The sequence below is a fragment of the Lepidochelys olivacea genome, assembly GCF_965140295.1.
Source record: "Lepidochelys olivacea isolate rLepOli2 genome assembly, chromosome: 5".
In the NCBI taxonomy this organism is placed as follows: Eukaryota; Metazoa; Chordata; order Testudines; family Cheloniidae; genus Lepidochelys; species Lepidochelys olivacea.
In genome coordinates this window covers 104,923,858-104,949,234 of record NC_140415.1, presented here as the reverse complement: position 1 = coordinate 104,949,234, position 25,377 = coordinate 104,923,858, and the positions used below count along the sequence as shown (strand labels likewise).

General features: G+C 45.9%; 1 protein-coding gene and 1 long non-coding RNA gene across 2 annotated transcripts in view; one reads left to right on the top strand and one right to left on the bottom strand.

Annotated features, from left to right (window-relative positions):
* The window catches only part of LOC311521089, a 29,386-nt gene extending 11,321 nt beyond the window's left edge, over positions 1 to 18,065 (bottom strand). Inside the window, exons 1-2 of the long non-coding RNA XR_014711784.1 lie at positions 17,960 to 18,065; positions 12,638 to 12,695 (exon numbers count right to left, since the gene is read on the bottom strand). This is a non-coding gene — a long non-coding RNA (uncharacterized lncRNA). The remainder of the gene's footprint in view (positions 1 to 12,637; positions 12,696 to 17,959) is intronic.
* The window catches only part of GLDC (glycine decarboxylase), a 70,940-nt gene continuing 62,826 nt past the window's right edge, over positions 17,264 to 25,377 (top strand). The window contains exons 1-2 of the mRNA XM_084629197.1: positions 17,264 to 17,548; positions 17,978 to 18,056. Coding sequence (XP_084485323.1) covers positions 17,279 to 17,548; positions 17,978 to 18,056 — 349 coding nt within the window. The 5' untranslated portion in view covers positions 17,264 to 17,278. The remainder of the gene's footprint in view (positions 17,549 to 17,977; positions 18,057 to 25,377) is intronic.

The window sequence follows — 25,377 nt, the reverse complement described above, 5'->3', positions numbered from 1 at the left end:
CTTAAAAAGAAAAGGGCAGCTTGAGGCAGACAAGACACCGTGCATGGAAAATTTCAGCTCAAACAGTTCAAGTTTTGGCAAAGTTATAAACAACTGAAAATATTCTTATAAGTTTTGGGCATCTTTAACTTTAGATGGTGCTATCATCTCTGCCTAGGACTAAGGGTCCCTGATCCTGATTAAGCTCTCTGGGCAAAGTAGTAATATAAATATATAATAATAGTGATGTGTTACATTTGGTTTAAATACAGTACTATCACTTGGCCATGACACCTGACTTCATGACATCTGTATATAAAATATATCTTAACTAATGCATAATAAAACGTGAAAGTAGTTTATTCAGTTCTGAGTTCTAAAAGCAAGCCAAATCCTGCAGTCCTGACTCAAACAGTAATAGATGTGAACACCCCCTCACACCCACAAAAAAAAAACCCACAACAAATTAAACAACAACAAAAACAAAACAAAACAAAACAAAAACACTTTGTTTTGAAGGTGGCCTGCAAAAGAAAAAAATACTTATGCCCCTTTTTTGGCTTTATGATTTATACAGAGAGCTTTAAATTTTTGAGATTCTCTGCTCTCCCCCATGTTTGTTCTATTTACACTAGAAATATGTCTTAGCTGCCTACTTATTGCTGGGAAACTAACCAGACTCTTTTAAACTCTGTGTCTTGATTAGTTTTGTTAACACCCAATTATTGGGAGCAATGACCTCCTTTCATAGATTCATCTGAGTGTTGAGGAAGCTCTCATCCCAGTTCTTTGTGTCCCAAGGAATCTGCCAGCATAAACAGGGAAGATAAGACTCGATATTTCTAAGATGTTTTAAAAAGGGGGTGAGGAGGGAAAAAAGTACTAATTAAAAACAAACAACCTTTTAAAAGTCTTTATATATACATCAATGAATATTTTCCTTAAAAGGACACAACCACTCTTTCTTTTGCAAATCACCTTTAACTCCCAGATGATAATAAAAGTAAAAGTGCAGGTGTGCACTTTCCCAAAAGATGACTTAACACCCTGTTACCACAAAGGAATAAACTGGAAAGGTTTGGATCTGCTGGAGAGCAATTTATTTTATTGCCTAATAAAACAAGATTGGGCCAGGGAAGTTCTTATACTTACTGCATAGTTATTCACAATAGATAACATGAATTGATATCAAGTATTGGTAACAGGTAATGCCCTTAGTCAGCTTAGTGTACATATATCCATAGTTAGTATTTTAAAATCATTAGATATTATAAATCTGATATCAGGTACAGTGTATCCAATAAGCCAAGTACAATTGTATCTTTGACTTAGTATTCAAGGTCTGTCTAGTTTACCTTTGTACCGAGTTAGAGGAAGAGCAAGAGAGAGATCAGAAAACTATCCGCTCAGTAACAAATAATCTTGTCCTCCTAGAAGTTGCAACCTTGACATTCTTTGGTTTCTCCATTCTCATTTTGCAATGTTTGCAGAGTTCAGTTTCAGGTATTTTTAGGTTTGCTGATATATTTTCAAAAGTAAAAACTTAATACCATACAAATATCTGTTAGAGATTGCAATAATACAAAAGATACTATGTATCTGGTAGTAGATAAGAGACATTATGTCACTGTAGGAAGGACAGGTTGAGGTCATGGAGATAAAATCCAATAGAGTTTTCTGTAAAGGAAACAAAATCTAACCTCACTTATGCACATAGGGCAAATGCTGCCTCACTCCCTTTATATGGGTACAGAAAGCCCAATATACAAGAGAACCAGTGAGGGGCAAATGGGTAAGGCTTGGGCAGGCCAGATGTTAGAGTGTGGCTCTGACAATCTGTCTAGAGACAATTGATGAATTCTGTTTGGTATTATGAACGCTTTATGTATCTATATCAAATGACAAGCTCCCTTTTGATTATCAGTCTGGTCTGCGCCTTCTCTCTTGTCTTTTTACTTCCATCTTGGACTGAAATTCCAAAGGACATTGAAACAGGGTTAGCAATGGTTGGTCACTAAAGATGATCAGGACCTGTGTAGATCTTGCCCAGGCTGAGCAAAGGAGTCACTGCAATCTAGATAAAACCAGTTTTCTCCAACTTCTCTGCAGAGGACTAGGGTTTGAAGGAATGGAATTTCTCCAGAAAAGGTAACAAAGAGATGAGATGTCTGGTGCAGCCCTGAAAACAGACTGGGTTAGTTGGACAGACAAAGGAAGCTTGGGGCATGAGAGAGGAACAAAGAGGTAGGCTCTTGTAGCACCGGGGATCTTTTGACTAATGTGCCAGTCAGGAGCTTAAAGACACCTACTGCAAGGGGTCAACGAGAGACAGACTCAGTAAGCAGGAGAAATCATGACCATCAGGAAAAGGATCCTGGACTTGTTAGAAGAATTTGACCAAACCCCAAAGGACTCTTAAATGATGTGGAAACTGAAGCAGGAAATGATATATAGGTATTTTGTATAGGTGTGTACATCTCTTGTGCTGTCTAAAGTAAAAATAATTGTTAGAATCCTTCTGCAAAGCTTGCATCTCTTTGCCTTAACTACCTGGTGCCCTTGAAGAAGTAAACTGCAAACCAGAGAGACCGCAAGGTTGAAGTTCTTAGAAAGCATGTGCATAAGCAACTGGAGAGTCTAGGAGAGCTGGCACCAGTCTCAGGGCCTAAGCATCTGGACTATGGTGTCTCAGCTCTCAGAAAGGGGTGCTAGAAAGAAGTACTCTGAGGAGCCAGAGGCAGCGACTGGACATTACTCAAATAAACTTAGGGACATGTGGCCAGTGTGTGGGACACAAATGCAGCAGCCTGTTAAGTGTTCAGAAGAGGAAACTTGACAAGAGTTGTGACAGTGTCATTGTGATGTACTATTTTAATATGAACTTATATTTCTGGATGGTGGCAGATTTAAACCCATACCAGCAGGCACTAAGAAAAATCATCTGTATTTGCATCATGTGCTCAGTGTAGCACTGATGGGTGCAGCAGGGCAAAGGTGACTTTTAGCCCTCTAACATAAGTTAGAGCAGCCTTGAGACTTATTCTTTATGCAACAACCTCTAGGGGCTATTCTATAGCCAAGAATAGATGTGGAACAGAGTGATTGGGCCACATCCCTTTTTTCACTAGGCATGCCTCCTACAGATGGGGCTTCAAGGGGCATGGCGTAAAGCCATTCTGTTCTATCCAGGGAATTCAGGGACTCTTCCCTGGGAATGATTTTCCACTGGCTTTATGGCCCCTCTATACTGCCAGCATGGTGTAAAAGGAACACAACAGAAGGGGGAATACAGCCCACAGTCTAAGTACTTGTATATGTGCTGGGGGGAAAGGGGAGATACAGATTTCGTGCTAAGGGAACTTTGGGAAGTAATTTTTTCCCCCAGTAATAAAATTTGCTACCAGCTCCTGATGACAGAAATACAATGTGATGCCACTTCCTGTGAAGTGGTAAACACAGAAAGATGACACACATCTTGCCTGGTATACCGTATTATGTAAATGTTCAAATTACTTATTTATGTAATGAGATTTTCACAGTACTTAAAACAGACAGTGTGGAGACTCAGGATAGAGCTTGAATATTTTATGAGAAAATAAGCTGTTTGTGTGTTTAGGTAGTGACCTCTCAGAATTAATATGTAGCAATAAGACAAGATCCAGTAACAACGTTATGGTGTGCTTTTTATTTTCTAAGGGTTAAGATCTTTTATTTGCTAACAATCATCTGTACTGTAAATACTTTTTAAAAAACCAGAATTTGTTAATTCACCCTTGCCGCTTGTTTATAAGACTTGGTGGTGGGAAAAACCTTCTACCTGGAAGCAGTAGCCATTATAAAAGTAAGGCTGCAAGAAAGTCTGAAGAATCTTCAACACTGGGCTAGATTCACCCCAGCTATAAAAGTACACTACATCTCTCTGTGCCCATGCATCCAAGGAAGGATTCACCCCAAAGAAGGGCAGGTGGTACTGTGTATGTCCTGCCTCTTAGGTTAAAGTTCTGTTAAAAAACAAAAACAAAACCCTGCCTTTGGGCGTTGTTTTGGGGATATTCTGATTCAGCACATACCCCGGCCAAGTCACTGAAGTGCTGACTTCTGCACTTTTCTTAGCAGTGTACAAGGTAGCCATTTTCAGCTGCTGGAGCCTTTCCTCTTTCTCCCGAGGACTTGCCATTGCAGGGGCCTCTGTCCTACTCTTCAGAAGCCAGAATAGACACGGGTGAATCTGTACAAAGACCTTCCCATTTTTAACAGGAGTACCTGTGATGGGTTGGACCCCCTGGGATGTCACCTGGTGTGCTGGGACGCCACTGAGGCAGGCTGTTCTGCCAGCCTAGGCCCCCTTTTACCTGGTCTTGCTGGGCTAGGCTCCCCAGCCTTTTCCAGCCAAGCACACAGGCAGGGCCACACCCAGCTGCACAGAGAGACAGAGATCCACTCTGAGAAGGCTCAGCTTAAGGGGCTTGCCACAGCACCCAGATGTCCACCCCCCTTGGACTACAAACCCAAAATTATATGAAATTTGCCTCCTTCCTCAATATGGAGGAGGATATGCACAACTTCAGGAATAAGAAATCACATAAACTGGGTTATATTGTAAACCAGAAATAAATGTATTAACTATAACAGGTCTATTTTAAGTAGTTAAGGAGGTAGCAGACAGAACAAGGCAGATTACTAAGAAAATAAAACAGGGCATGCAAACTAAGCTTAATACACTAAGGAAACTAATTACATGTAAGTTCTCACCCTAAATGTGATTCTGATAATCTTCTTCACAGACCAGAGGCCCTTCCAGCCTGGGTCCAGCTCTTTCCCCCAGTTCAGTCTTAGTTGTTTCCAGCAGTCATCTTGGGTGGGGTAGCAGGGGAGAACTGACAACCAGGATTACCTCACTCCCCACCCTTAAATAGGATTTGCATAAGACGGGAGTCCTTTGTTTCCTAGTTTGACTCCCACCCTCCAGCTTCTCGTGGAAAATTACAGAATTCAAGACGGGTTCCAGTATCGGGTGACGTGGCAAAATGCCTCTATAGGGCCCCTGTAGCCATTCTTCACAGGCTGACCCACATGTTCACAGGAAGACTAAGCTCTTTTACAGTCCATTGTCTCTTGCTGATGGGCCATCCTCCCTGTCTGGCTTTTCCGTTGTTGTACTGAAGTGTTACCAGTGGGCGTCACCCAAAGTAGCATAGTTGAAATAAAGATACATAGTCAATGTTCCTATCTTCAGATACAGAAATGATACAGGCATACAAATTGGATTATTGCATTCAGTAAATCATAACCTTTCCAATGATATCTCACATGAGCCATCTGGCATAAAATATATCTCAGTTATGTCATATTCATATCATAAGCATATTTTCATAAGGAATGTGGAATGCAATGTCTCAGTACATTATCCATTTATATTTTTGTGGAGGGGACTTGACAAATGTTTCTCAAAACTATAGCTAGGTCACCTATGTACCTACATAGCTTTTTAAATAATAAGCATGTTTGAGAGTCTAGGGAAAAGGATGCTGTCTGAATCCAAAATCAGAAGATAAACCTTCTAGCAATATTTTACAGGATTAAAACAAGCGCACAGAAAATGCTGCAATTTAACAATGCAAATTGTTTGAGTAGATACAAATGGTCTTTACCACCCTCAAATAATCTAGAGGTGACATCAAGAGTTGTCATAGTAGGGGAACTCCCCAATTGCATGTCTGATTAGAGTGGGGGAATGCAAGAATGAGGAGGTGAACTGATGACTGGGGAAACTGTTGAAAGACATTTGGAGGCAGTCTGTAGGCAGTCATTTTGAGTTGGGCTCCAAAGAAGGGAGTTAATATTCTGTATGTCTCATAGTTCCTGCAAAGCCCCAGTGAGATGAAAGCACTTAGGATAAAGTTTGTTTTAAAGGTCTGCCGGCTGAATAATTATTGAAAGATCCAAAATACAAAAAGCACAAGCTCATGCATGCATTCTGTAACTAACTAATTAGAATAATATAGGAAGATTCCAGACAGAATTCGGAGAAACTTGCATCACAAAGTTTCCCAGGGCATCAAAATCCAAACTTTAACTGCCTATCTTTTAGATGGATTTATGGGCCCAAACATCAGCATTAGACTTCAGACTAAGGGTGGCCAACCTGAGCCTGAGAAGGAGCCAGAATTTAATAATGTACATTGCCAAAGAGCCACAGTAATATGTCAGCAGCTGCTCCACCCATCAGCTCCTCCACCCCACTCCCAGCGCCTCCCACCCACTGGCAGCCCTGCCAATCAGCACCTCCCCCTCCCTCCCTGCACCTCCCAATCAGCTGTTTCCTGGCATGCAGGAGGCTCTGTGGGGGAAGGGGAGAAGCGAGGGCATTGCAGGCTATGGGGAGGAGCCGGGAAGGGGTGGAGTGGGGGAAGGGCCTGTGGCAGAACCAGGGGTTGAGCAGTGAGCACCCCCCAAGCACACTGGAAAGTTGGCCCCTGTAGCTCCAGCCCCAGAGTCGGTGCCTGTACAAGGAACCGCACGTTAACTTTTGACGTGCCGCATGTGGCTCCAAAGCCACAGGTTGGCCACCCCTGCTTCAGACCAAAGAAGTGATTTTTCTGTATTTAGAGCTGGACACCAAACCATCGATTGTGCGCAGCAAGTCGGAGAGAGTGCACTCAGCCACTGGATCATTGAAAGAGTGTTTGGAAAAAAGCTGGGATGGCCTGAATAGTATCTTGGAAAAATAGTATCTTGTGGACTTAAATTGATACATCTCCTCTCCAATACTAATAGTAACTCCTCACATACAGTGTTTTTCATGTTCAGAGCACAGTACAAATATTATCAAATCAATTCTCACACAGCCATGTGAGACAGGTATTATCCCAGTTCTACGGATCACTCCACTAGACCACTCAGGCTCTTTAAGAATAATTGTTTTAATTTCCTTGCTCTTATGACTGCTATTTATAGCTATGAGGAACAATAAATTAGAGAGGGAAGGAGTCTAATGTGACTGGCCTAGAATAGCATACTATTGTTACATCCATGATATATAGAGAGATTTTGAAACACATTATTCAAATGAAATAGAGGTTTCACTCACCACAAAGAAACAGTATTGTATCCTCTAAGAGTAACCCACCACTTCCCTTATTGTGGTTAATTTTGGTGGTATGAATTTGCAAATTGATTTTTAAACTAACTTTAACCAAATCACTGTGCTAGTCAAGACGGATCAATTGCTCCCCCCGCCTCCCTTTAACACTATTCAAAAACAAAGAAAATCAAGGAACTGTAGAACTACAGTCTAGAGCAGAGGTGGGCAAACTACGGCCTGCGGGACCGTCCTGCCCGGTCCTGGCCAGGGAGGCCCCTCCCTGCTGCTCCCCGTCCCCTGCAGCCATGCCGTCACGCGGGTAGCGGGGCTGCGTGCTCCTGCAGGGCAGCATGTCTGGCTCCAGCCAGGCGGCGTGGCTGACAAACATGCTGCTCTAAGCAGCATGGTAAGAGGGCCGGGAGTCATGGGGGGCAGTCAGGAGACAAGGAGCAGGGGGCAGTTGGATGGGGCAGAGGTTCTGAGGAGGGCAGTCGGGGGTGGAAAGTGGGAGGGGGCAGATAGAGGGCAGGGGCTAGGCTGTTTGGGGAGACACAGCCTTCCCTACCCGGCCCTCCTTACAGTTTTGCAACCCCGATGTGGCCTTCTGGCCAAAAAGCTTTCCCACCCCTAGTCTAGAGTGTGGATATTGGTATATTTTGTGTTTAAAAAAATAACCAGGGGTTTGTAAACAGGTTATTTTTAAAAAATATCAGACTAGTGAGGGTAGGCATTTTGTAACTAAACACCCATGGTAACTGTAAAAACAGACTGGATTGCAGTGGTGGGATTATACAGTTTGGGAGGGAGAATGTAGAACCAAGGAGTTTGTCTGGTTTGAAGACTCCAACTGAAACATTTTCTATAAAGTAGTCTGTTTCGTTTTGCTCCTACAAAAACCAGGGGAATAAGGAAGGATGATCTGTGATTCAGGCATGTAACTCCAGAAATATTGGTTCTATTCTTAGATCTGCCATAAACTTTGTGTTTCCCCGTAGGCAAACCACTTCAATTTGTGATGCCTCAGGATGCCCTATCCATAAAATAAGGATAATACTGCCTCAGAGAAGTGCTGTGAGGTTTCGGTTTTTTAATGTTTATAAAGTGCTTTGTGATCGTTTGGTGGAAGACTCTATAGAAATGCAAAGTTCTATTGTTAATTTTTACTACAGTGAAGGAATTGATATTATTCATTTATAGGAAACCTTTTTATTATCGTTTCAAGAAATTTATTTTTCTTGTAAACTGTTTCCAGTAAACTATTCAAAACAGTGTGGACCACATACAGCACTTTTAATCCTTATTGTTTATTTTTCACCCTCACTTCTGCAGAGTATCCTCCAGTGAAACTGTTCCTGGCACTGGACAGTTTGGAATGACATTGCATATTTTTCATTGTGAGGCATTTTCTATCTTTTTTTTTTTTTTTTGCAGATATTCAGACTACATTACTTTCAGGGGAGCAGAACTGTGCCTGAAGAGGACATGTCATGTTTACTTTAGTTGAGTTTCAACCAGTGTCATTTACTAAACTCTTTGATGAGCTAAGGGTGCTTGAGGCTGCTCTTTGTTTGTGGGACCTATGTCCTGCACATCTATTAAAATCAAGCAGGAAGGTAAGGGTACTGTAGTTAGTTTGATATCATTAATACCTCCCTAATGTAGGACTATAGAGGCATCTGGCCTTATTAGCATGTAGGCTGGTGTCTTACACAGAATTTCCTGGGGAGTGGGGGGCAGGCCTTTTAAAAAGCCCCAGTGTTCTCCAAGAGAGAAACTCAGCAGCAACAAGGGGAGGGGACTAGCTAACCGCTCTGCTTCCCTACAGAGGCAGGACTTTGGGAGCATATGGCCCAGTAACAGTCTCTCAAACCTTGCTGTTGTCAGCAGTTTTGTAGGTTTAGGAGCTTGGCAGGGCTATCAGGTGTCACCCATTTAATGTATTTGGCAGCCCTGTCACAACTTCCAGCAGCCTGGCTCTAGAGATCTCCTACATTCAGCTGGTCTGCATGCAAATAACTCCACTTGCTTCTGTTGATCTCTACTTTTGCACCCAATTTCAGGCAGCCTCTGTGCCTCCCATCCATTTGTTCCCCTGCTGGCTTGCTAGTGTGAAGCCCCTTGAGAGGTGGAGAAGGTACCAAGAGCCCCTGGGAGAGTTGGGATGGAGTGGGGTGAAAAGAATGGGGGATGATACTGATGAGGCTAATAAGGAGAAGGGCAGAATGAGAGGATTTACCCCAAGTTCCCCTATCCCCCACCAGCAATACCCTACTACTCCCCATACATATACTCTCATTGATGGTGGGGGATGGCAGGAGAACTCTGAGGGGGAAAAATCAGTGACATTTTCTCATGAGTGCATGAGAACAGGAACACATGGAACAGGAAAAAACTTGGCAGCTATGGATTGGCCATTGGAAGTGAAAGAAAGGGAAAGGGGAGGTAACTGAATAGATTAGCAAAAAGAAAAGGAGTACTTGTGGCACCTTAGAGACTAACCAATTTATTTGAGCATAAGCTTTCGTGAGCTACAGCTCACTTCATCGGATGTATCCAATGAAGTGAGCTGTAGCTCACGAAAGCTTATGCTCAAATAAATTGGTTAGTCTCTAAGGTGCCATAAGTACTCCTTTTCTTTTTGCAAATACAGACTAACACGGCTGTTACTCTGAAACCTGAATAGATTAGGTAGTAAGCAGGTGCTGGAGACACCATCACAGCCAGACTACTTAAAAACATGAGAGTTATATACTCGATAACTGTAACTGATCAATAGATTTATTCTGTTTTGCTTCTGACACTTAGTCTTCCTGCTGATTACAAAAGCAGCTTGGATAATTCTTCTCCCATCGGGTGCTGGTACTGCTCCGTTTACTATCAGGAAAGGTTATAACCTGATAAACTCCTCAGCCAGGCAACCGTTTCTCCTGCTTGATGAATCCTGATTTTTACCAACCAGTGAAGAAGCAAAGGAGCGGGTGGTCAGGTCTCCAAAGCCCAAGAGAGAAAAAGCCAGGAGGGGAAATTCTCCATCTGCTTTTGGCAAACTATAGGGACCTATGCTCCATGTTACTTTAACCCCCACTCAGCATCATTAGCCTGCTGAGTAGAGTTGCCAGGCATCCGGTTTTCAACTGGAATGCCCAGCCAAAAAGGGATCCTGGCGGTTCCAGTCAGCACTCCCTCTTGCCTGCCCTGCCTCCATGCAGCTCCCAGAAGTGGTCAGCATGTCCCTGTGGCCCATAGGCAGAGGGGTGATCAGGGAAGCTCCACGCACTACCCCCACCCCCAGCGCAGGCTCTGCAGCTCCCATTGGCCTGGAACCATGACCAATGAGAGCTGAGGGGCAGCATGCACAGCCCCCGGCCCCTCTGCCTAGGGGCCGCAGGGACATGCCGACCGCTTCCGGGAGCTACATGGAGCATGCCTAAGTCCCACTGCACTGCTGACCGGTAAGAGCCACCCAGCTGGAGCCTGTGCCTCAATCCTTTTCCTGCACCCCAACCCCCTGCCCCAGATTGGAACCCCCTCCCACACCCTAACTCCCTCCCAGAGCCTGCACCCCAACCCCCTTCCCCAGCTCTGAGCCCTCTCCTGCACCCCAGAGCCTACACCCCCAGCCAGAGCCCACACTCCCTCCTGCACCCCAACTCCCTGCCCCAGCCTGGAGCCCCCTTCTGCACCCTGAATCCCTCATTTCTGGCCCCACCCCAGAGCCCACACCCCCAGTCGGAGGCCTTACCCCAAACCCCAGACCAGTGAAAGTGAGTCAGGGCAGGGGAGAGCAAGCGATGGCAGGAGGGGGGATGGAGTGAGTGCGGGCGGGGCCTCAGAGAAGGGGTGGGGTGGGACGGGACGGGGCAAGGCTGTTTGGTTTTGTGCAATTAGAAAGTTGGAAACCCTATCCAAAACATTTCCCTGGCTAACAATTTTGAAAGAGAACTAACCTATTATAATGAAGTATAATAAGAGAATTATAAATCATGTTAAAAAACAGAACAACTAAATCCCACTGTTGTAGATCTGGTCAAGCTTCCTCTGCTGGAGCAGGCTGCTGTGCTTGGATCCAAACCCTGGATCCAGCATGCTTCTGAGCTCCCCTAGGTCTCAGCAGGCTTCCACCAGTCTTTGGCCATATTTCTAGGGCATAGACTGTCTGTTAACACTTCCAGGGAATGGGATCCTGTGGTTAAACTACCCTAGGTCCCCAGCACCAGTGCTGATTCCTCCCCCCTGCCCCAAGTGCCCTAGTTGCTCAAGCACACTCTCCCCAAAGCTCCATCTGGTTTATGCTGGTTTTTAGTTTAACTTTCAGGGACACCGGACTGTTTAAGCAAGAACACACAGACTTTGCAAAAGAATTCCAAACCAATTCCACTTTACTCATAGACAAGAGAGATACAGATCAATAGAGGGAGACAAAATTAAAAGGAGTACTTGTGGCACCTTAGAGACTAACCAATTTATTTGCAGACAAAATTTGCATGCAAATCCCTGCCTCAGTTTCCTCACCACTCCAAAAGTCCTTTGGGAATTGGGAATCTGTTCAGGGAGTCCAGGATTCTTGCATCCCATCCTCTTGCCTCCCTTATTCCTTCCTTCCTATCTCTCAATCTTCTTGCCTTCTTGTTCTAGTCAGTGAGCAAGAGCTACTCAGCAGACCTTTTCCTTTTATAACTTCCAGTCCTGTCTGGTGACTTCCCTGATCAGCCTCAAACCCCCATCAACTGATCAAAGCACCCTATCAGATGATCTGTTGCTTGGTCACTAGCCCACCTGGTAGAACAGGTTTCCCTGGGCAATAGACAGTTCTTTGTCAAAGGGTGTTTGCATCAAAGTTTAATGATCCTCCCTGGGTAACCTTCTGCTACGTGTAAGAATTTATCCCTCCTGACCCTCTTTTTCAGCTCATTATGTATGCTGTGGAGCTAAGGTGCAGGCAAGGAAGAGTTTTACAGTCAAAATGGCCCTCCCAAAAACAAAATGGAATTTGCAGATTGATATAAATAAATGCAGACATATGGGTTTGAGTGAGCCCTTTCAGCCCTGATTGTTGGTCAGACCTACTACATAAGGCAATCTTCAGAAACTTCTCCTGCATTTTAGGTGTCCAGACAAGTTGGAGTGAATATGCTACTCACTGTGGCCCATTTAGGGGAGTTACTACAAGCATGTAGTGGATCCCTGACAGGAAATTTACAAGAATTCACCATTCCAACTCAACTCTGCAATTCCCAGGCATGCAGGGTTCTTTGTTTTCTTTATGCGCTTGCACAGCAGACTGATGTGTATCATAGATAAGCCACTCCACTGCACCACCACAATATGGGAGTTCCATGAACTCGAAGGCTGATTATTTTGCCTGGTGAGAGCTCTAAAGAAGGAGAATCACTACAAGTTTTCCTATCAGGGTGCAACTACCATTTATGATACAATTAGATATATCATGTAATGCTGCATTCTGGGAGCATCTTTGAAAGATGTGCTGGCAAACAGCCTTCAGAGTTCTGAAATCAAAGAAATAACTGCTCCCTTATGCTTGTGAGACAGATATCCATGTTCCAGTTTACTTACATTGAAGCTTGCTGCTGCTTTCTGCAGTAAGGATGAGAAGGAGGGGAATCCCCAATTACTAGATGAAATAAAATAAAAATAAAGATTAAAACTAAATATTTCCTTAGAGATAGAAGACAAAATTAGAGACCTAAGGGCCAGATTCTCAGCTGACGTAAAAGAGCATGAAGTCAGTGGAGTTATGCTAATTTATACCAATTGAGAATCTCTTCATAGGCATTTAGTTTACAGTGAATTTCTTTTATCTTTTTCCTCCACTCCTCCCTGCTCCCACAACTGGCTATATGCCAGTATCTCAAATGCTAATAATCAAACACATACAAGATTGTATAGCCTAACTACCTTTTTAAGTTAAAGAAAATCACTTGCAATTCTGATAAGTATACTTTAGGAATAGAATTGTCAAAATCTGTACCATGCCTACAGAATGGGAAAAGATAAGTTTACAAATACAGCAGAATTTCATCTTCTTAAATGGAATAGGTCAGAATTTATTCAGATCATACAGGGTTTGAGACAAGAGCAGTTTTTTTTGGGGGGGGGGGGAGGTTCATACAGATGATGGATGTTGAGTGTGGGGGATAAGTCTTTTTCAATTTCCTGATAGGCAGTCAGATATTCTAATAATGGACACCTAAACTGCCAAACATTACCTGAATTTAGACAATGAGGATTTTCTGATAAAAATATTATATTTATGGCTGATATTATTTCACTACTATGAAAAAGCAGCACTTTAAAAAAAAACAAACTTTTATTCTTCAGATGCTAGTTCCTGAACAGAACTGCAGTTGAACAGTAACTGTATTTGGCACTTATATAAACCTTCCCATCAAAGTTGCTGGCTGTAAATCAAATACAGTAGCAGTATCCTCTTAATAGTTTGGGGTGCAGAGGAGGGGAACAAAAAGTGTGCTACAGAAGTACAACATATTGTTACTGTTACTTCAGCCACTATTTCCCCCTCTTTCAGATCTGAGTTTAGCTTACACTTTGGCATTGTGATGTGTTTACAAGAAGATATTATGTAAATGGTGACAGACACTTGATGTGTTAGGCTTGCCAATACTTCCGTGTCATGCCAATATAATTATTGAAATAGACCTGAAACTTTTGAGTTGCTTGAGAGAGAGAGGGGTGAGAGCAGGGGAACAGGGGAGGCTGGGGTAGGGAGATCTAGAACTGAAGGATGAGGGGCAGTGGAAACATGAGGAGAAAAGGAGCTGTAGGGTGAGGGCTTAATGCAGGGCAGTGGAAGGGGGGATCATGGGGGTGGAGGGGCTGGAAGGCAGAAGGCAAAGCTAGAGAGAGTCCAGTAAGAGCCTGGACTGAGAGCTAGAAGAGGAAAGATGGGAGATGGGGACCATAAGTGCAGGGGAAGTGGGGTTACTCAGGATATGGGTTGATAGGGATGAGGGAACAGGAGTGGTGAGGGGGGCTGAGGATAGGGTTACCAGGAAGCAACTATGAAAATATAGGACAGGGGGTGGGGGGTGATAGGCACCAATATAAGAAAAAGTCCCCAAAAACGGGACTGTCCCTTTAAAAATGGGACATCTGGTCACCCTAGCTGAGGATGATGAGGGGAGAGCTAGGAGTGGGGATGGAGAGGGCTGGGGGTTGACTGGGGCTGGGGATGAGGAAGGTCTGAGGGTGAGGAGGGGGATCTGGGGATGGGGAGGAGGATGACGGATGAGGTATGGGAGTGGGATGGACAGTAGAGGGGGATGAGAAGATCAGGGAATGGGGAGGGAGTGGGGTCGATAGAGATGAGGGGGTCTGGGAGGGGAATGTTTTTGTGGAGGATGGAGGTGAGGGGGTCAGGGGATGGAGAAGGTGGACTGGGGAAGGGGCTCTGCGGGTGGGAAGGGGGCTACTGGGGGTCTGGGGATGGAGAAGGATGACTGGGGAAGGGGCTCTGCGGGTGGGAAGGGAGCTGAGGGGGTTTAGGGATGGAGAAGGGGGACTGGGGAAGGAGCTCTGTGGGTGGGAAGGGGGCTGAGAGGACTGGGGATGGAGAAGGGAGACTGGGGAAGAGCTGGTGCGAAGGGGGATGGTGGTGCTGAAGATGAAGAAGGGGGACTGGGGGAACGGGCTCTGTGGGTGGGAAAGGGGCTGAGGGGATTGGGGATGGAGAAGGGGGACTGAGGAAGGGGCTCTGCAGGTGGGAAGGGGGCTGAGGGGACTGGGGATGGAGAAGGGGGACTGAGGAAGGGGCTCTGCATGGGGGAAGGGGGCTGAGGGGATCTGGGGATGGAGAAGGGGTCTGCGGGTGGGAAGGGGCTGGAGATGGAGAAGGGGGACTGGGGAAGGGGTCTGCGGGTGGGAAGGGAGTTGAGGGGGGCGGGAGATGGAGAAGGAGGACTGGGGAAGGGGTCTGCAGGTGAGAAGGGAGCTGAGGGGGGCTGGAGATGGAGAAGGGGGACTGGGGAAGGGGTCTGCGGGTGGGAAGGCGGCTGAGGTGACTGGGGATGGAGAAGGGGGACTGGGGAAGGGGTCTGCGGGTGAGAAGGGGGCTGAGGGGGCTGGGGATGGAGAGAGGGGACTGGGGAAGGGGCTCTGTGCATGGGAAGGGGGCTGAGGAGATCTGGGGATGGAGAAGGGGGACTGGGGAAGGAGCACTGCGGGTGGGAAGGAGGCTGGGGGTGGAGAAGGGGGACTGAGGAAGGGGCTCTGTGGGTGGGAAGGGGGCTGGGGATGGAGAAGGGGGACTCAGGAAGGGGCTCTGCGGGTGGGAAGGGGGCTGGAAATGGGGAGACTGAGGAAGGGGCTCTGTGGGTGGGAAGGGGGCGGGGGGTAGAGAAGGGGGACTGAGGGAGGGGCTCTGTGGGTGGGAAGGGGGCTGGGGATGGAGAAGGGGGACTGGGGAAGGGGTCTGCGGGTCGGAAGGGAGCTGAGGGGGGCGGGAGATGGAGGAGGATGACTGGGGAAGGGGTCTGCGGGTGAGAAGGGAGCTGAGGGGGGCTGGAGATGGAGAAAGGGGACTGGGGAAGGGGTCTGCGGGTGGGAAGGCGGCTGAGGTGACTGGGGATGAGAAGGGGGACTGGGGAAGGGGGCTGAGGGGGCTGGGGATGGAGAGAGGGGACTGGGGAAGGGGCTCTGTGCATGGGAAGGGGGCTGAGGAGATCTGGGGATGGAGAAGGGGGACTGGGGAAGGGGCACTGCGGGTGGGAAGGAGGCTGGGGGTGGAGAAGAGGGACTGAGGAAGGGGCTCTGTGGGTGGGAAGGGGGCTGGGGATGGAGAAGGGGGACTCAGGAAGGGGCTCTGCGGGTGGGAAGGGGGCTGGAAATGGAGAAGGGAGACTGAGGAAGGGGCTCTGTGGGTGGGAAGGGGGCTGGGGGGTAGAGAAGGGGGACTGAGGGAGGGGCTCTGTGGGTGGGAAGGGGGCTGGAAATGGAAGAAGGGGCTCTGTGGGTGGGAAGGGGGCTGGAAGGGGAGGGGAAGGGGCTCTGTGGGTGGGAAGGGGCTCTGTGGGTGGGAAGGGGGCTGGAAGAAGGGAGACTGAGGAAGGGGCTCTGTGGGTGGGAAGGTGGCTTAGGGGACTGGGGATGGAGAAGGGGGACTGGGGAAGGGGCACTGCGGGTGGGAAGGGGGCTGGGAGTGGGGAAGGGGGCTGGGGGGTGGAGAAGGGGGACTGAGGAAGGGGCTCTGTGGGTGGGAAGGGGGCTGGGGATGGAGAAAGGGGACTGAGGAAGGGGCTCTGCGGGTGGGAAGGGGGCTGGGGGCTAGAGAAGGGGGACTGAGGGAGGGCTCTGTGGGTGGGAAGGTGGCTTAGGGGGCTGGAGATGGAGAAGGGGGACTGGGGAAGGGGTCTGCGGGTGGGAAGGGAGCTGAGGGGGGCTGGAGATGGAGAAGGGGGACTGGGGAAGGGGTCTGCAGGTGGGAAGGCGGCTGAGGTGACTGGGGATGGAGAAGGGGGACTGGGGAAGGGGTCTGCGGGTGAGAAGGGGGCTGAGGGGGCTGGGGATGGAGAGAGGGGACTGGGGAAGGGGCTTGGCGGGTGGGAAGGGGACTGGGGATGGAGAAGGGGGACTGGGGAAGGGGCTCGACGGGTGGGAAAGGGGCTGAGGATGGAGAAGCGGGACTGGGGAAGGGCTCTGCGGGTGGGAAGGCGGCTGGGGAGTAGAAGGGGGGCTGGGGAAGGGCTCTGCGGGTGGGAAGGGGGCTGAGGGGGGCTGGGGATGGAGAAGGGGACTGGGGAAGGGCTCTGCGGGTGGGAAGGCGGCTGGGGATGTAGAAGGGGGGCTGGGGAAGGGCTCTGCGGGCGGGAAGGCGGCTGGGGATGTAGAAGGGGACTGGGGAAGGGGCTCTGCGGGCGGGAAGGCGGCTGGGGATGTAGAAGGGGGGCTGGGGAAGGGCTCTGCGGGTGGGAAGAGGGCTGAGCGGAGCTGGGGATGGAGAAGCGGGACTGGGCGGCTGGAAAGGGCCGCGGGGCCGAAGGGAAACTTGCCCTGTCGGTGGCTGTGGGCGCACCAGCAGGTGGCCCGGCGGGCCGGGTTGTGTGGGGCGGGGTCAGGCGGCCCCTCCCCTCGGGCTGCCATTGGCGCGGGGTCTGAGGGTGGGGGCGCCTCGGGGCCTCCCGACAAAGTGCCCGGCAGGTGCCGCGGGCTGGGGAGTTGGCCGGGCGCGGCGGCGGCAGCATGCAGACCTGTGCCCGCTGGTGGGGGCGGCTCGTGGGCCGGGGGGCCGCCCTGGCGGGGAAGAAGCCGCCGGGCAGATGGGGATGGCGGGGGCAGCAGAGCGCGGCGGCGGCGGCGGCGGGGGGCAGCGCCCCGAACACCAGCGCCGCCGCTTCCGAGTCCTCCCGGTACATCGAGCAGCTCCTGCCCCGGCACGATGACTTCTCCCAGCGGCATATCGGGCCCCGGGACAAAGAGAAGCGGGAAATGCTGCAAAGTGTGGGTCTGGCGGTAAGTCCCTGCGGGCTCCTTGCCCCCTGTGCTGCCCGCTCTGCCCCCATCTTCACCCCCACCCCCGCCGCTCCTCAGTCTGGTGCCCCCCGTGTTTTCCTGCTCGCTTTCCCTCCCCCTCTCCTACCCTCTTGTGCATCTTTGTATCTCCCTAAAACCACTTCCCCGTCGCGTCCTCCCGTCTCTGCCTCACCCTCCGCCCGCAGGGAAGTTCCGGAGCGAGGTGCACAAGAGCAAGAAGTGGGGACTCGCCGAGACTCCGGTAACAACGAAACGGGTCTCAACAAAGGTCCCACTGAGAGATGTGATGAGAGACTGTGAAGAGGAGAGACTCTTTTAAAATTTGTGTGCGCGTTAGCGCAGGCTATCAAACAGAAAGCTGCCGGGTGACGGGGAACGCGCGGTACTTACATGGATGTCCTTTTTCAGAGTATCGATGAGCTGATTGATAGAACCGTCCCTCCCAGCATCCGCCTGAGAAGGCCTCTGGAGATGGATGACCATATTTGTAAGTGACCATTTCACGCTGAACGCCAGTAGGAGCTTTGTGTAAAATCTCCCCCTCCTTGCCCCTCTTGCTTCTGGTCTAAATAATCTGCATTAAAATAGCTCAGCGGAGGAGTTACGGGTTTTGCTTTTCTGTATCCCAGTAATTAGTCTAATGACTAAAATTGTGTAAAAACTGTAACAGAAAACCCACCCATTTCAAATAAAAAGCAACAGGACTTATCACAAAGAAGCAAAAACAATCATGCCAGTACTATACTGTATTGCTCTTCAATCTGTGATGTTGTGCCTAGTTGTAGCAGTATGTTGGCTGCATAAAATTAGCTGTTTGTTTTCACATTTGAAACAAATAAAACTTTTAGGACAGGATGAGACTACCTGAAGATGTGTTTTGAGTTAACTAAAGTGCAGTCAACTTTGGCATGCCCTGAAAGCACTGTAATATGTATTGAAAATTGCTGCTCATAAATCTGAGTCTAGTACACCCTAGTACAAGTTACAGGCAAACTGCGCCTCTAAAATTGTTACCTCCTATGCTGAGTGACACTTTGAGGCCTGTTGCTCAGAATTTGCATCTTTAAATAAAATACTAAAAAGGGCTAGATGGCTTCTGTACCACAGATAAAATAACTACTTATGTTTTGAAGTTTAGTCTGATTTTTTAAAAAAAAAATTTAATTGATCCCAGTGTATGGATCAATGATGTGCATAAATTTTAAAACTGGCATCTAAATTCAGGTTTCAGAGTAACAGCCGTGTTAGTCTGTATTCGCAAAAAGAAAAGGAGTACTTGTGGCACCTTAGAGACTAACCAATTTCTAAGGTGCCACAAGTACTCCTTTTCTTTTTTCATCTAAATTCAGCACATCATGAGAAACAAAGGTGCTCCTTTTGTACTTTAATAAACGTAGAACCTATTTTGATGAAAACCTGTTTGCAGTATTTCTACCCAGCAGAATTTTTTTTCTAGTTGAATTTGTCATCAGAAAATGGGATTTAACTTGGGTATAGAGGTTACTTTTAATAGTAGCCTGAATCTCAACTATAATAGTACTAATGGGCACTAGTATAGTTTAGCAAATTATTCTTGTCGTAAATCCAAGCCTACAGGTGCTGTTAGTATGCTGGGGGAACTTGTGGATTTCAGTTCCTTAAAACTAAGGAGGTCTCAAACATTTAATTAGAGGGAACATTTTAAAAATATACAATTACATTAGTACATAAAGACCATAATAAATGTGCTTGCCAATATCTTCCTGGAAAACACATTGGTGCCAAAAAACATTTTAGAAGTCTTATTGACTAAATAATTGCACTGAAACATAAAGCTTAAGAGGTGCCTAGCATTCTGAAAATCACTACATCAAGTATCCTCTTTTAGCTTATGTTAGTGTTTAACATATTAGCAAATAGGACAAATTATTTTGATTCCTCTTGCTCCCTTTTAATATTGCTCATCAGCAAATTGTAATTTGAGTGTAAACTTCAGGCCCTTCACCTTCTTTAAGGTTCCTGGCCAGTCCAATCTGGTTAGTTTGAGATGACATCACAAAACAGAAGCAGCAGCCAGAATGAACAGCTAGGAAAACTATAACCTGAAAAAACTACTTCTAGACAGGAATAACACAATATGATGAAAAGTCTTTATTATTTCAAATATTTTATTTAAATCTTTGATGCATTGGTGTATTTTACTTTTCAATAACTTTTTCCCGCCTCTCAAAAAGAGTGGGGGTGATCTTAAACTCCTCCTCCTCGCTATCTTCATGATTTGCATAAGTAGGGATAATTTAATATCTCCCTAATGGTGACCTAGCTAGACAGTATATTCTAGGATTGGAATGTCTCTATTAAAAGTCAAAGCATATTTGTAAATGGTGTTTTCATCAAACTTGTCAGATCATTTTAAAACTGTAAGTGAACTGAAGTAGAACTTCACTAATGTACACTTCTTAAAATAACTCACATACAAGGCAGTCTCTCCCCACTTCTCAAAGACTTAATAGTAATAGAAAACTTCATTACAGCATCTGCTAAGACTTACTGAATATGCTACAGTACATTTACTGATACATTGTAAGTGGTCATAAATAATTAAACACTAAACTACTGTTGTCAAAATAAACTAAAGTGCATTTTGATGCATTATCCTTTCTATAATGTGCTCACATGTTAATTTGTATAATTAATTTATCATGGGTCTCCCAATCACTAGCATGAGTTAGTGACTTTCTATCCTAACTACTTTCTACTCGCTGTCTGAGGCAGGCAGGTAACTGTTGGAAATATTTTCTTCATAAGATCTCCTTTGCTAACATCCCGTTTAGTTAACTGGAGACTGATCCAGCTGTTACTCTATTTTATCTTTTGTATTATACTGAAAAAGAGATACTTGAAAAATAAACTTTAGAGGAATACAATTGACTATTGCATGCTACTTTTTGTTAAACAGTGACCCTTAAAAACCTAGACAGTTCAGATTTAGTTTAGGTTTGTGCTTGGGAACTGGAAATTTCAAGCACTCCAAAAGCCAAACTGGGAAGCAGAAGGGGATTTTGGTTGTGTAATTTATTCCTTGTTCTAATTGTGTGGTTTAAACATATGAGTAAGAAACCTGATATGTCAGCATGTTTACATATAAAAAAAAGTCTAGATGTTCTTTAACTTTGTACCCAAATACACTAAATGTGTCCTCTCTGGGATGAGGAAACAATAAAATGTGATTTGGAGGAAACAGTAACTACTATGTTAATTGAAAATCAGAATTTGAGGAGCTCTGCAAAAGACCCATGTTAAAGTTGCCATTCTTTTCCTCAGTTAATCCCATCTCCTTCAAACATATTTGCATATATTCTCCAGTTCATTAGAGCACAAAACTTTCATTTATGCCTTCTATGTTGTTCTTATTTCCCATTGTTTGCATTACTGTTTTGATCCAGGCCTCACAACTGGAATTCAGAAATAGCTTTTTCCAGTTGTGCATTGCCACTTTTTTGTCCTACTTCCCTTCCCTCCCCTCCCCCCTTGTGTTATGATTGGGCAGTATTCAAATTTGCACACTTTTGGAATGTGGCAAGCATTCCATGTCTATTCCATGTCTTCTTTTTGTATTGCTGGTGGAAGACTATATTTGTTTAAAGATCTACTAGAAAGCTGTCTAAAAATGTGTGACTTTGTAATGAACATCTTGTACCCAGAAGAGCTGGATCAAACTTGCCTCCTACACAATGTAGGGAAGGTTGTCTTTCTAGCTGTCAAGCAGAATTTCTTATAGAAATGTGGTATGTATGTATATTATTTCCACACTTATAGATTAAAGGAAAAGTCACGTTTGTTTGAGAATTACACTTTATTTAAAACATGTTAGATAAACTCTTTTAAAAAATTCCTTTTCCTAACAATTCATAAAATGTACACAGCATTTTCACATTTTATGTGGGAGTGGGGCAAGCAATCTGTACTAGTGTTTTTTTTGTTAAACCTGGTAAATTTAAATAGCTAACCCTTTCCTAACGTGACTTTTGGGAATAGATCAATGGGTTTTGTGTAACAGGGCTTTTAAAGTATATACATAGAATATTTTTATTCCAGAGAATAGAGGTCAGTTCAGGAAAGAACTCAAGCATGTGCTCGAGTTCAACTGAAGTCAAAGTTTGGGTTGGATACACATTTAAATTCCACTCACCCAGAATAAGCAGGAATTGAGTGCTTTCAACTTCTGCCTTATTTAAGATTGTGGTAGTGGTATATGTTCTTGGACTTTGTCTATGTGGGAGGTTTTTTGTCTTTTTTCAGAATAAGAATGTGAATTTAAGCCAATATAATTATACCAGTATAACTACCCCCCCATGTGAACACTTATTCTAATATGAGTGGTGCTTTATATTTAGCTTTTTTACTTAGCAAAGGGTTTAAACTAACCTGAAAGAAGCCACTCATACTGCAATAAGAGTGTTAACACAGGAGTTTATATCCGTATAACTGATAAAACTTTCATGTGTAGACAAGGCCTTGATATTAGCTAAGTGTAACTGATCCAGCAATAAAGATGATCTCCTAATGAGGAAATGGGTGTAGGGGAGTGGTATGGCTCTGGAGGGATATGTGGCTTTGGGCACCTGTGGTTAAATGTGAAGTACGCTTTCAAGCCCAAGTTAGAAGTGGCAGTAGCAAAGATGCAGAAGACTTGTCTGCATTATAGCTTCCCTGTTATCAGTGAAAGTACTCTAGAAGTGAGATAGAAGTTCTAAATTTCATAGGCGACATCCACACGATAGGCTTTTGTTAGAATAGCTAGGTCGGAGTAGTGAGAGGTATGGTCCCTTCCCTAACCAATATAACTGTGCTGACGGAAGTCCCTGGTGATGCAGTTGTATCAGCAAACCTGCACTTTTACAGTTATAGCTCTTTCACTTTCGGCAAGTGGAATAAGGTATACAGGTAAAAGCCCAGCTTTGCCAATATAAGTTGCATCAATGCTAGGAGAGCTTTTCTGGTATAGTATCCTGGTATTCCCATACTAATAAAGTGTTCATAGTATTGATGGCACATGGCCTTAGTGTAGATAGAGGCAATGGATGGACAGAAGAGGGAGAAGGAAATGTCATTGATCTTTATTATAAAAGAATAGAGATTCTTTCCAGAAGAAAAAGATGCTGGCACTGGCTTCCCTTCCCAACCAGAATTCAGGGTACACAAGATGTCCTTGACAGTTCCCTCTCTCCTCCTGGCACCTGTGATGTTCCATATCCATTAAGTAAAAATAAATAAAAAAAAATTGAACACTCTTTACTTTTTGTTTGTTCCGTGCAGTATTTCTTTTCTGTCAGTGTTTAGTGGGTGAGGGACCATGTCTAGGAAGTTTTAACTACTAACCAATAAAACATTATTTGACTTGGTATAAATTAATTGTGAATTAAGGTGGTATAATTCCACTGAGGTGTGTGTGATTGTCATTGCATCACAGGAGTGATGAGTGTTATATATTCACCAAAACAGATTAAATTAGTTGGCATTTGATTTTGGTTATGGCTCAAGCTCAGATCCATGCTGTGAGCAGTTACAATTCTCACTCTTCTGCTGTCTGTTCTGTGATGTGTTACTGCTGTCCTCTGTCCCTGCCTTTCAGTGTCATTTGACCAGTGGCCACATCTTTACTGCCAGCAGGGCCCTTTGCTGCCTACTCTGGTGCTTCTCCATCCAAGATGGACAGAGGGCTTTGCCACTCCAGTGTTATTGATTAAATGAACCCAGAACTATATTTGCATGGACTGGGGCCTGTTCATTTAAAACATTCCAGAACTGGGCATTCTTATTGACATATTGTGAGAGTGTTCTAGCACGATTTGTCATCTAAGATGTGTGTTACCTGTTCCTTAGTGACAAAGTGGGAGAACAAAATTCAGATAAATAGAACTGTGTGGGATGGGAGTGGAAAGATGCAGAGCTCTGGTTTCAGACTGCCATCTTACATAGCAGATCTTACTAATCTTACATAGATTAGTGGGTCTCAAACAAGTAAAATCAGGTCATCTAAGCAAAGCTGTGAAAGAAACAGATCACACAGAACTAAACTGTCTTATAGCTTCTAGAAAGCATCATAGTAAGTGTGTGGGTGCACGAGCAGGTAGATGCATGTGTGTGTGTCTGTGAGAGACAGGAGAAGAGGGGGAAGAAATTGGAAATTTACATACTGCAAGGTAGCAGTGGGAGCTCTTTCTGCTAAAAAGCAGCAACTTGTTTGTTGAAGAAGTTGTGAAATCTGTAAACATTAACATTGAACTCTTGGCAGAATCTGCAGTGTTCTCTTCTGTGAGTAGTATTGCCTCTGATAATGTTATACACTGAATTAAAAAAAAAACCAAGGTCAACTGCACTTATTTATTCAGCAAGAAAAGATTTGTCAGCTAAGGTATGTGAAGGATTACTGGACTATTTTCAGTAAAGAAAGTGAAGATTAAGCCTTTAATCTGTGCTGCCCTAGAAAACTGGCAGCAGGAGATTGAGTGTGATAGCTGACTTCCACGTGTTTCTTAATCTGCATTCATTTATCAATTTTATTTTGCCTAGTTTGGTATGATGCTTTCTTATTTCACAACCTGGAGGGGAAAAGTTAAAAATAATTAAATCTGTGATCTAAAACCAGAGTGTTTACAATATGAATAAATAATGCATACAAATGTTGTATATTGTGACCAGTGTCACTAGTCTTGTTCATACTGCCTGTCTTCAGAGAACAGTAATATGCAGGAGTTCAATTTGTTTAAGGCCTGTGTATTCAGGGGAAAATTGGACCCCTATTCTGCAACAAGGTCCCTGGATTTGGCAGCACTCGGGGGTAGCAAACTGAAAATTCTCTGACCCCTTAAGTTTAAAAACTCCATTATATAAATTTAAATTTTTAAAACTACTGCAGTAACCTTATTTATCTCTTAAATTCAGTATTTGCCATTCACAGGGTGAGCTGGCACATTGAGAGTTTAGGTTTCAGCCTCACCTGCAACTAGTTTACCTTTCAGTTCAGGACCATATAATGGGAACATCTGACTAGGAATCAGGCTTGCTGCAGGATATAAAAGAACTGGAGCCTGAGTCCAGTCAGGGGAGTGACTCAAAGGAGCAGGTGGTCTTTCTGAGCTGCTTTATACCAATTGCTTTAAAACTGCAGGTCGTGACCCAGTACTGGGTTATGGAACGTAAGGGATAGGGTCGTGGTGCTGACCGGACCGTTAAAAGTCCCGTCAGTGGTGCTTCCCGGCTAAGGCAGGCTAGTCCTTACCTGTTCTGACACAGCGCTGTGCCCCAGAAGCAGCCAGCAGCAGTTCCAGCTCCTAGATGGGGGGGGGGGGGCGCCTCCGGGGCTCCGCATGCTGCCTCCACCCCAAGCTCTGCACTCCCATTGGCCAGTTCCCACTGGCTTGCACGCCTCCGCCTAGGAGCCAGACCTGCTGCTGGCTGCTTCCGGGGCGCAGTGTGGCCCATGGTGCCAGGACAGACAGGAAGCCTGCCTTAGCACCCCTGCTGCGCTGCTGACTGGGAGCTGCCTGAGGTAAGCCTGTGCCCCAAGCCTGCTCTCCAATCCCCTGCCCCAGCTCAGAGTGCCCCCTATACTGGAGCCCCTTCCTGCACCACAAACCCCTCAACCATGGCCCCACCCCAGAGCCTGCACCCCCAACCCTCTGCCCCAGCCCTGAGCCACCTCCCACACCTTGAACCCCTCATTCCCAGCCTCACCCCCTGCACCCCAACCGTCTGCCCCAGCTCTGAGCCACTCCCACACCCCAAACCCCTCATCACCAGCATCAATTTTCTTCAACTGGGTT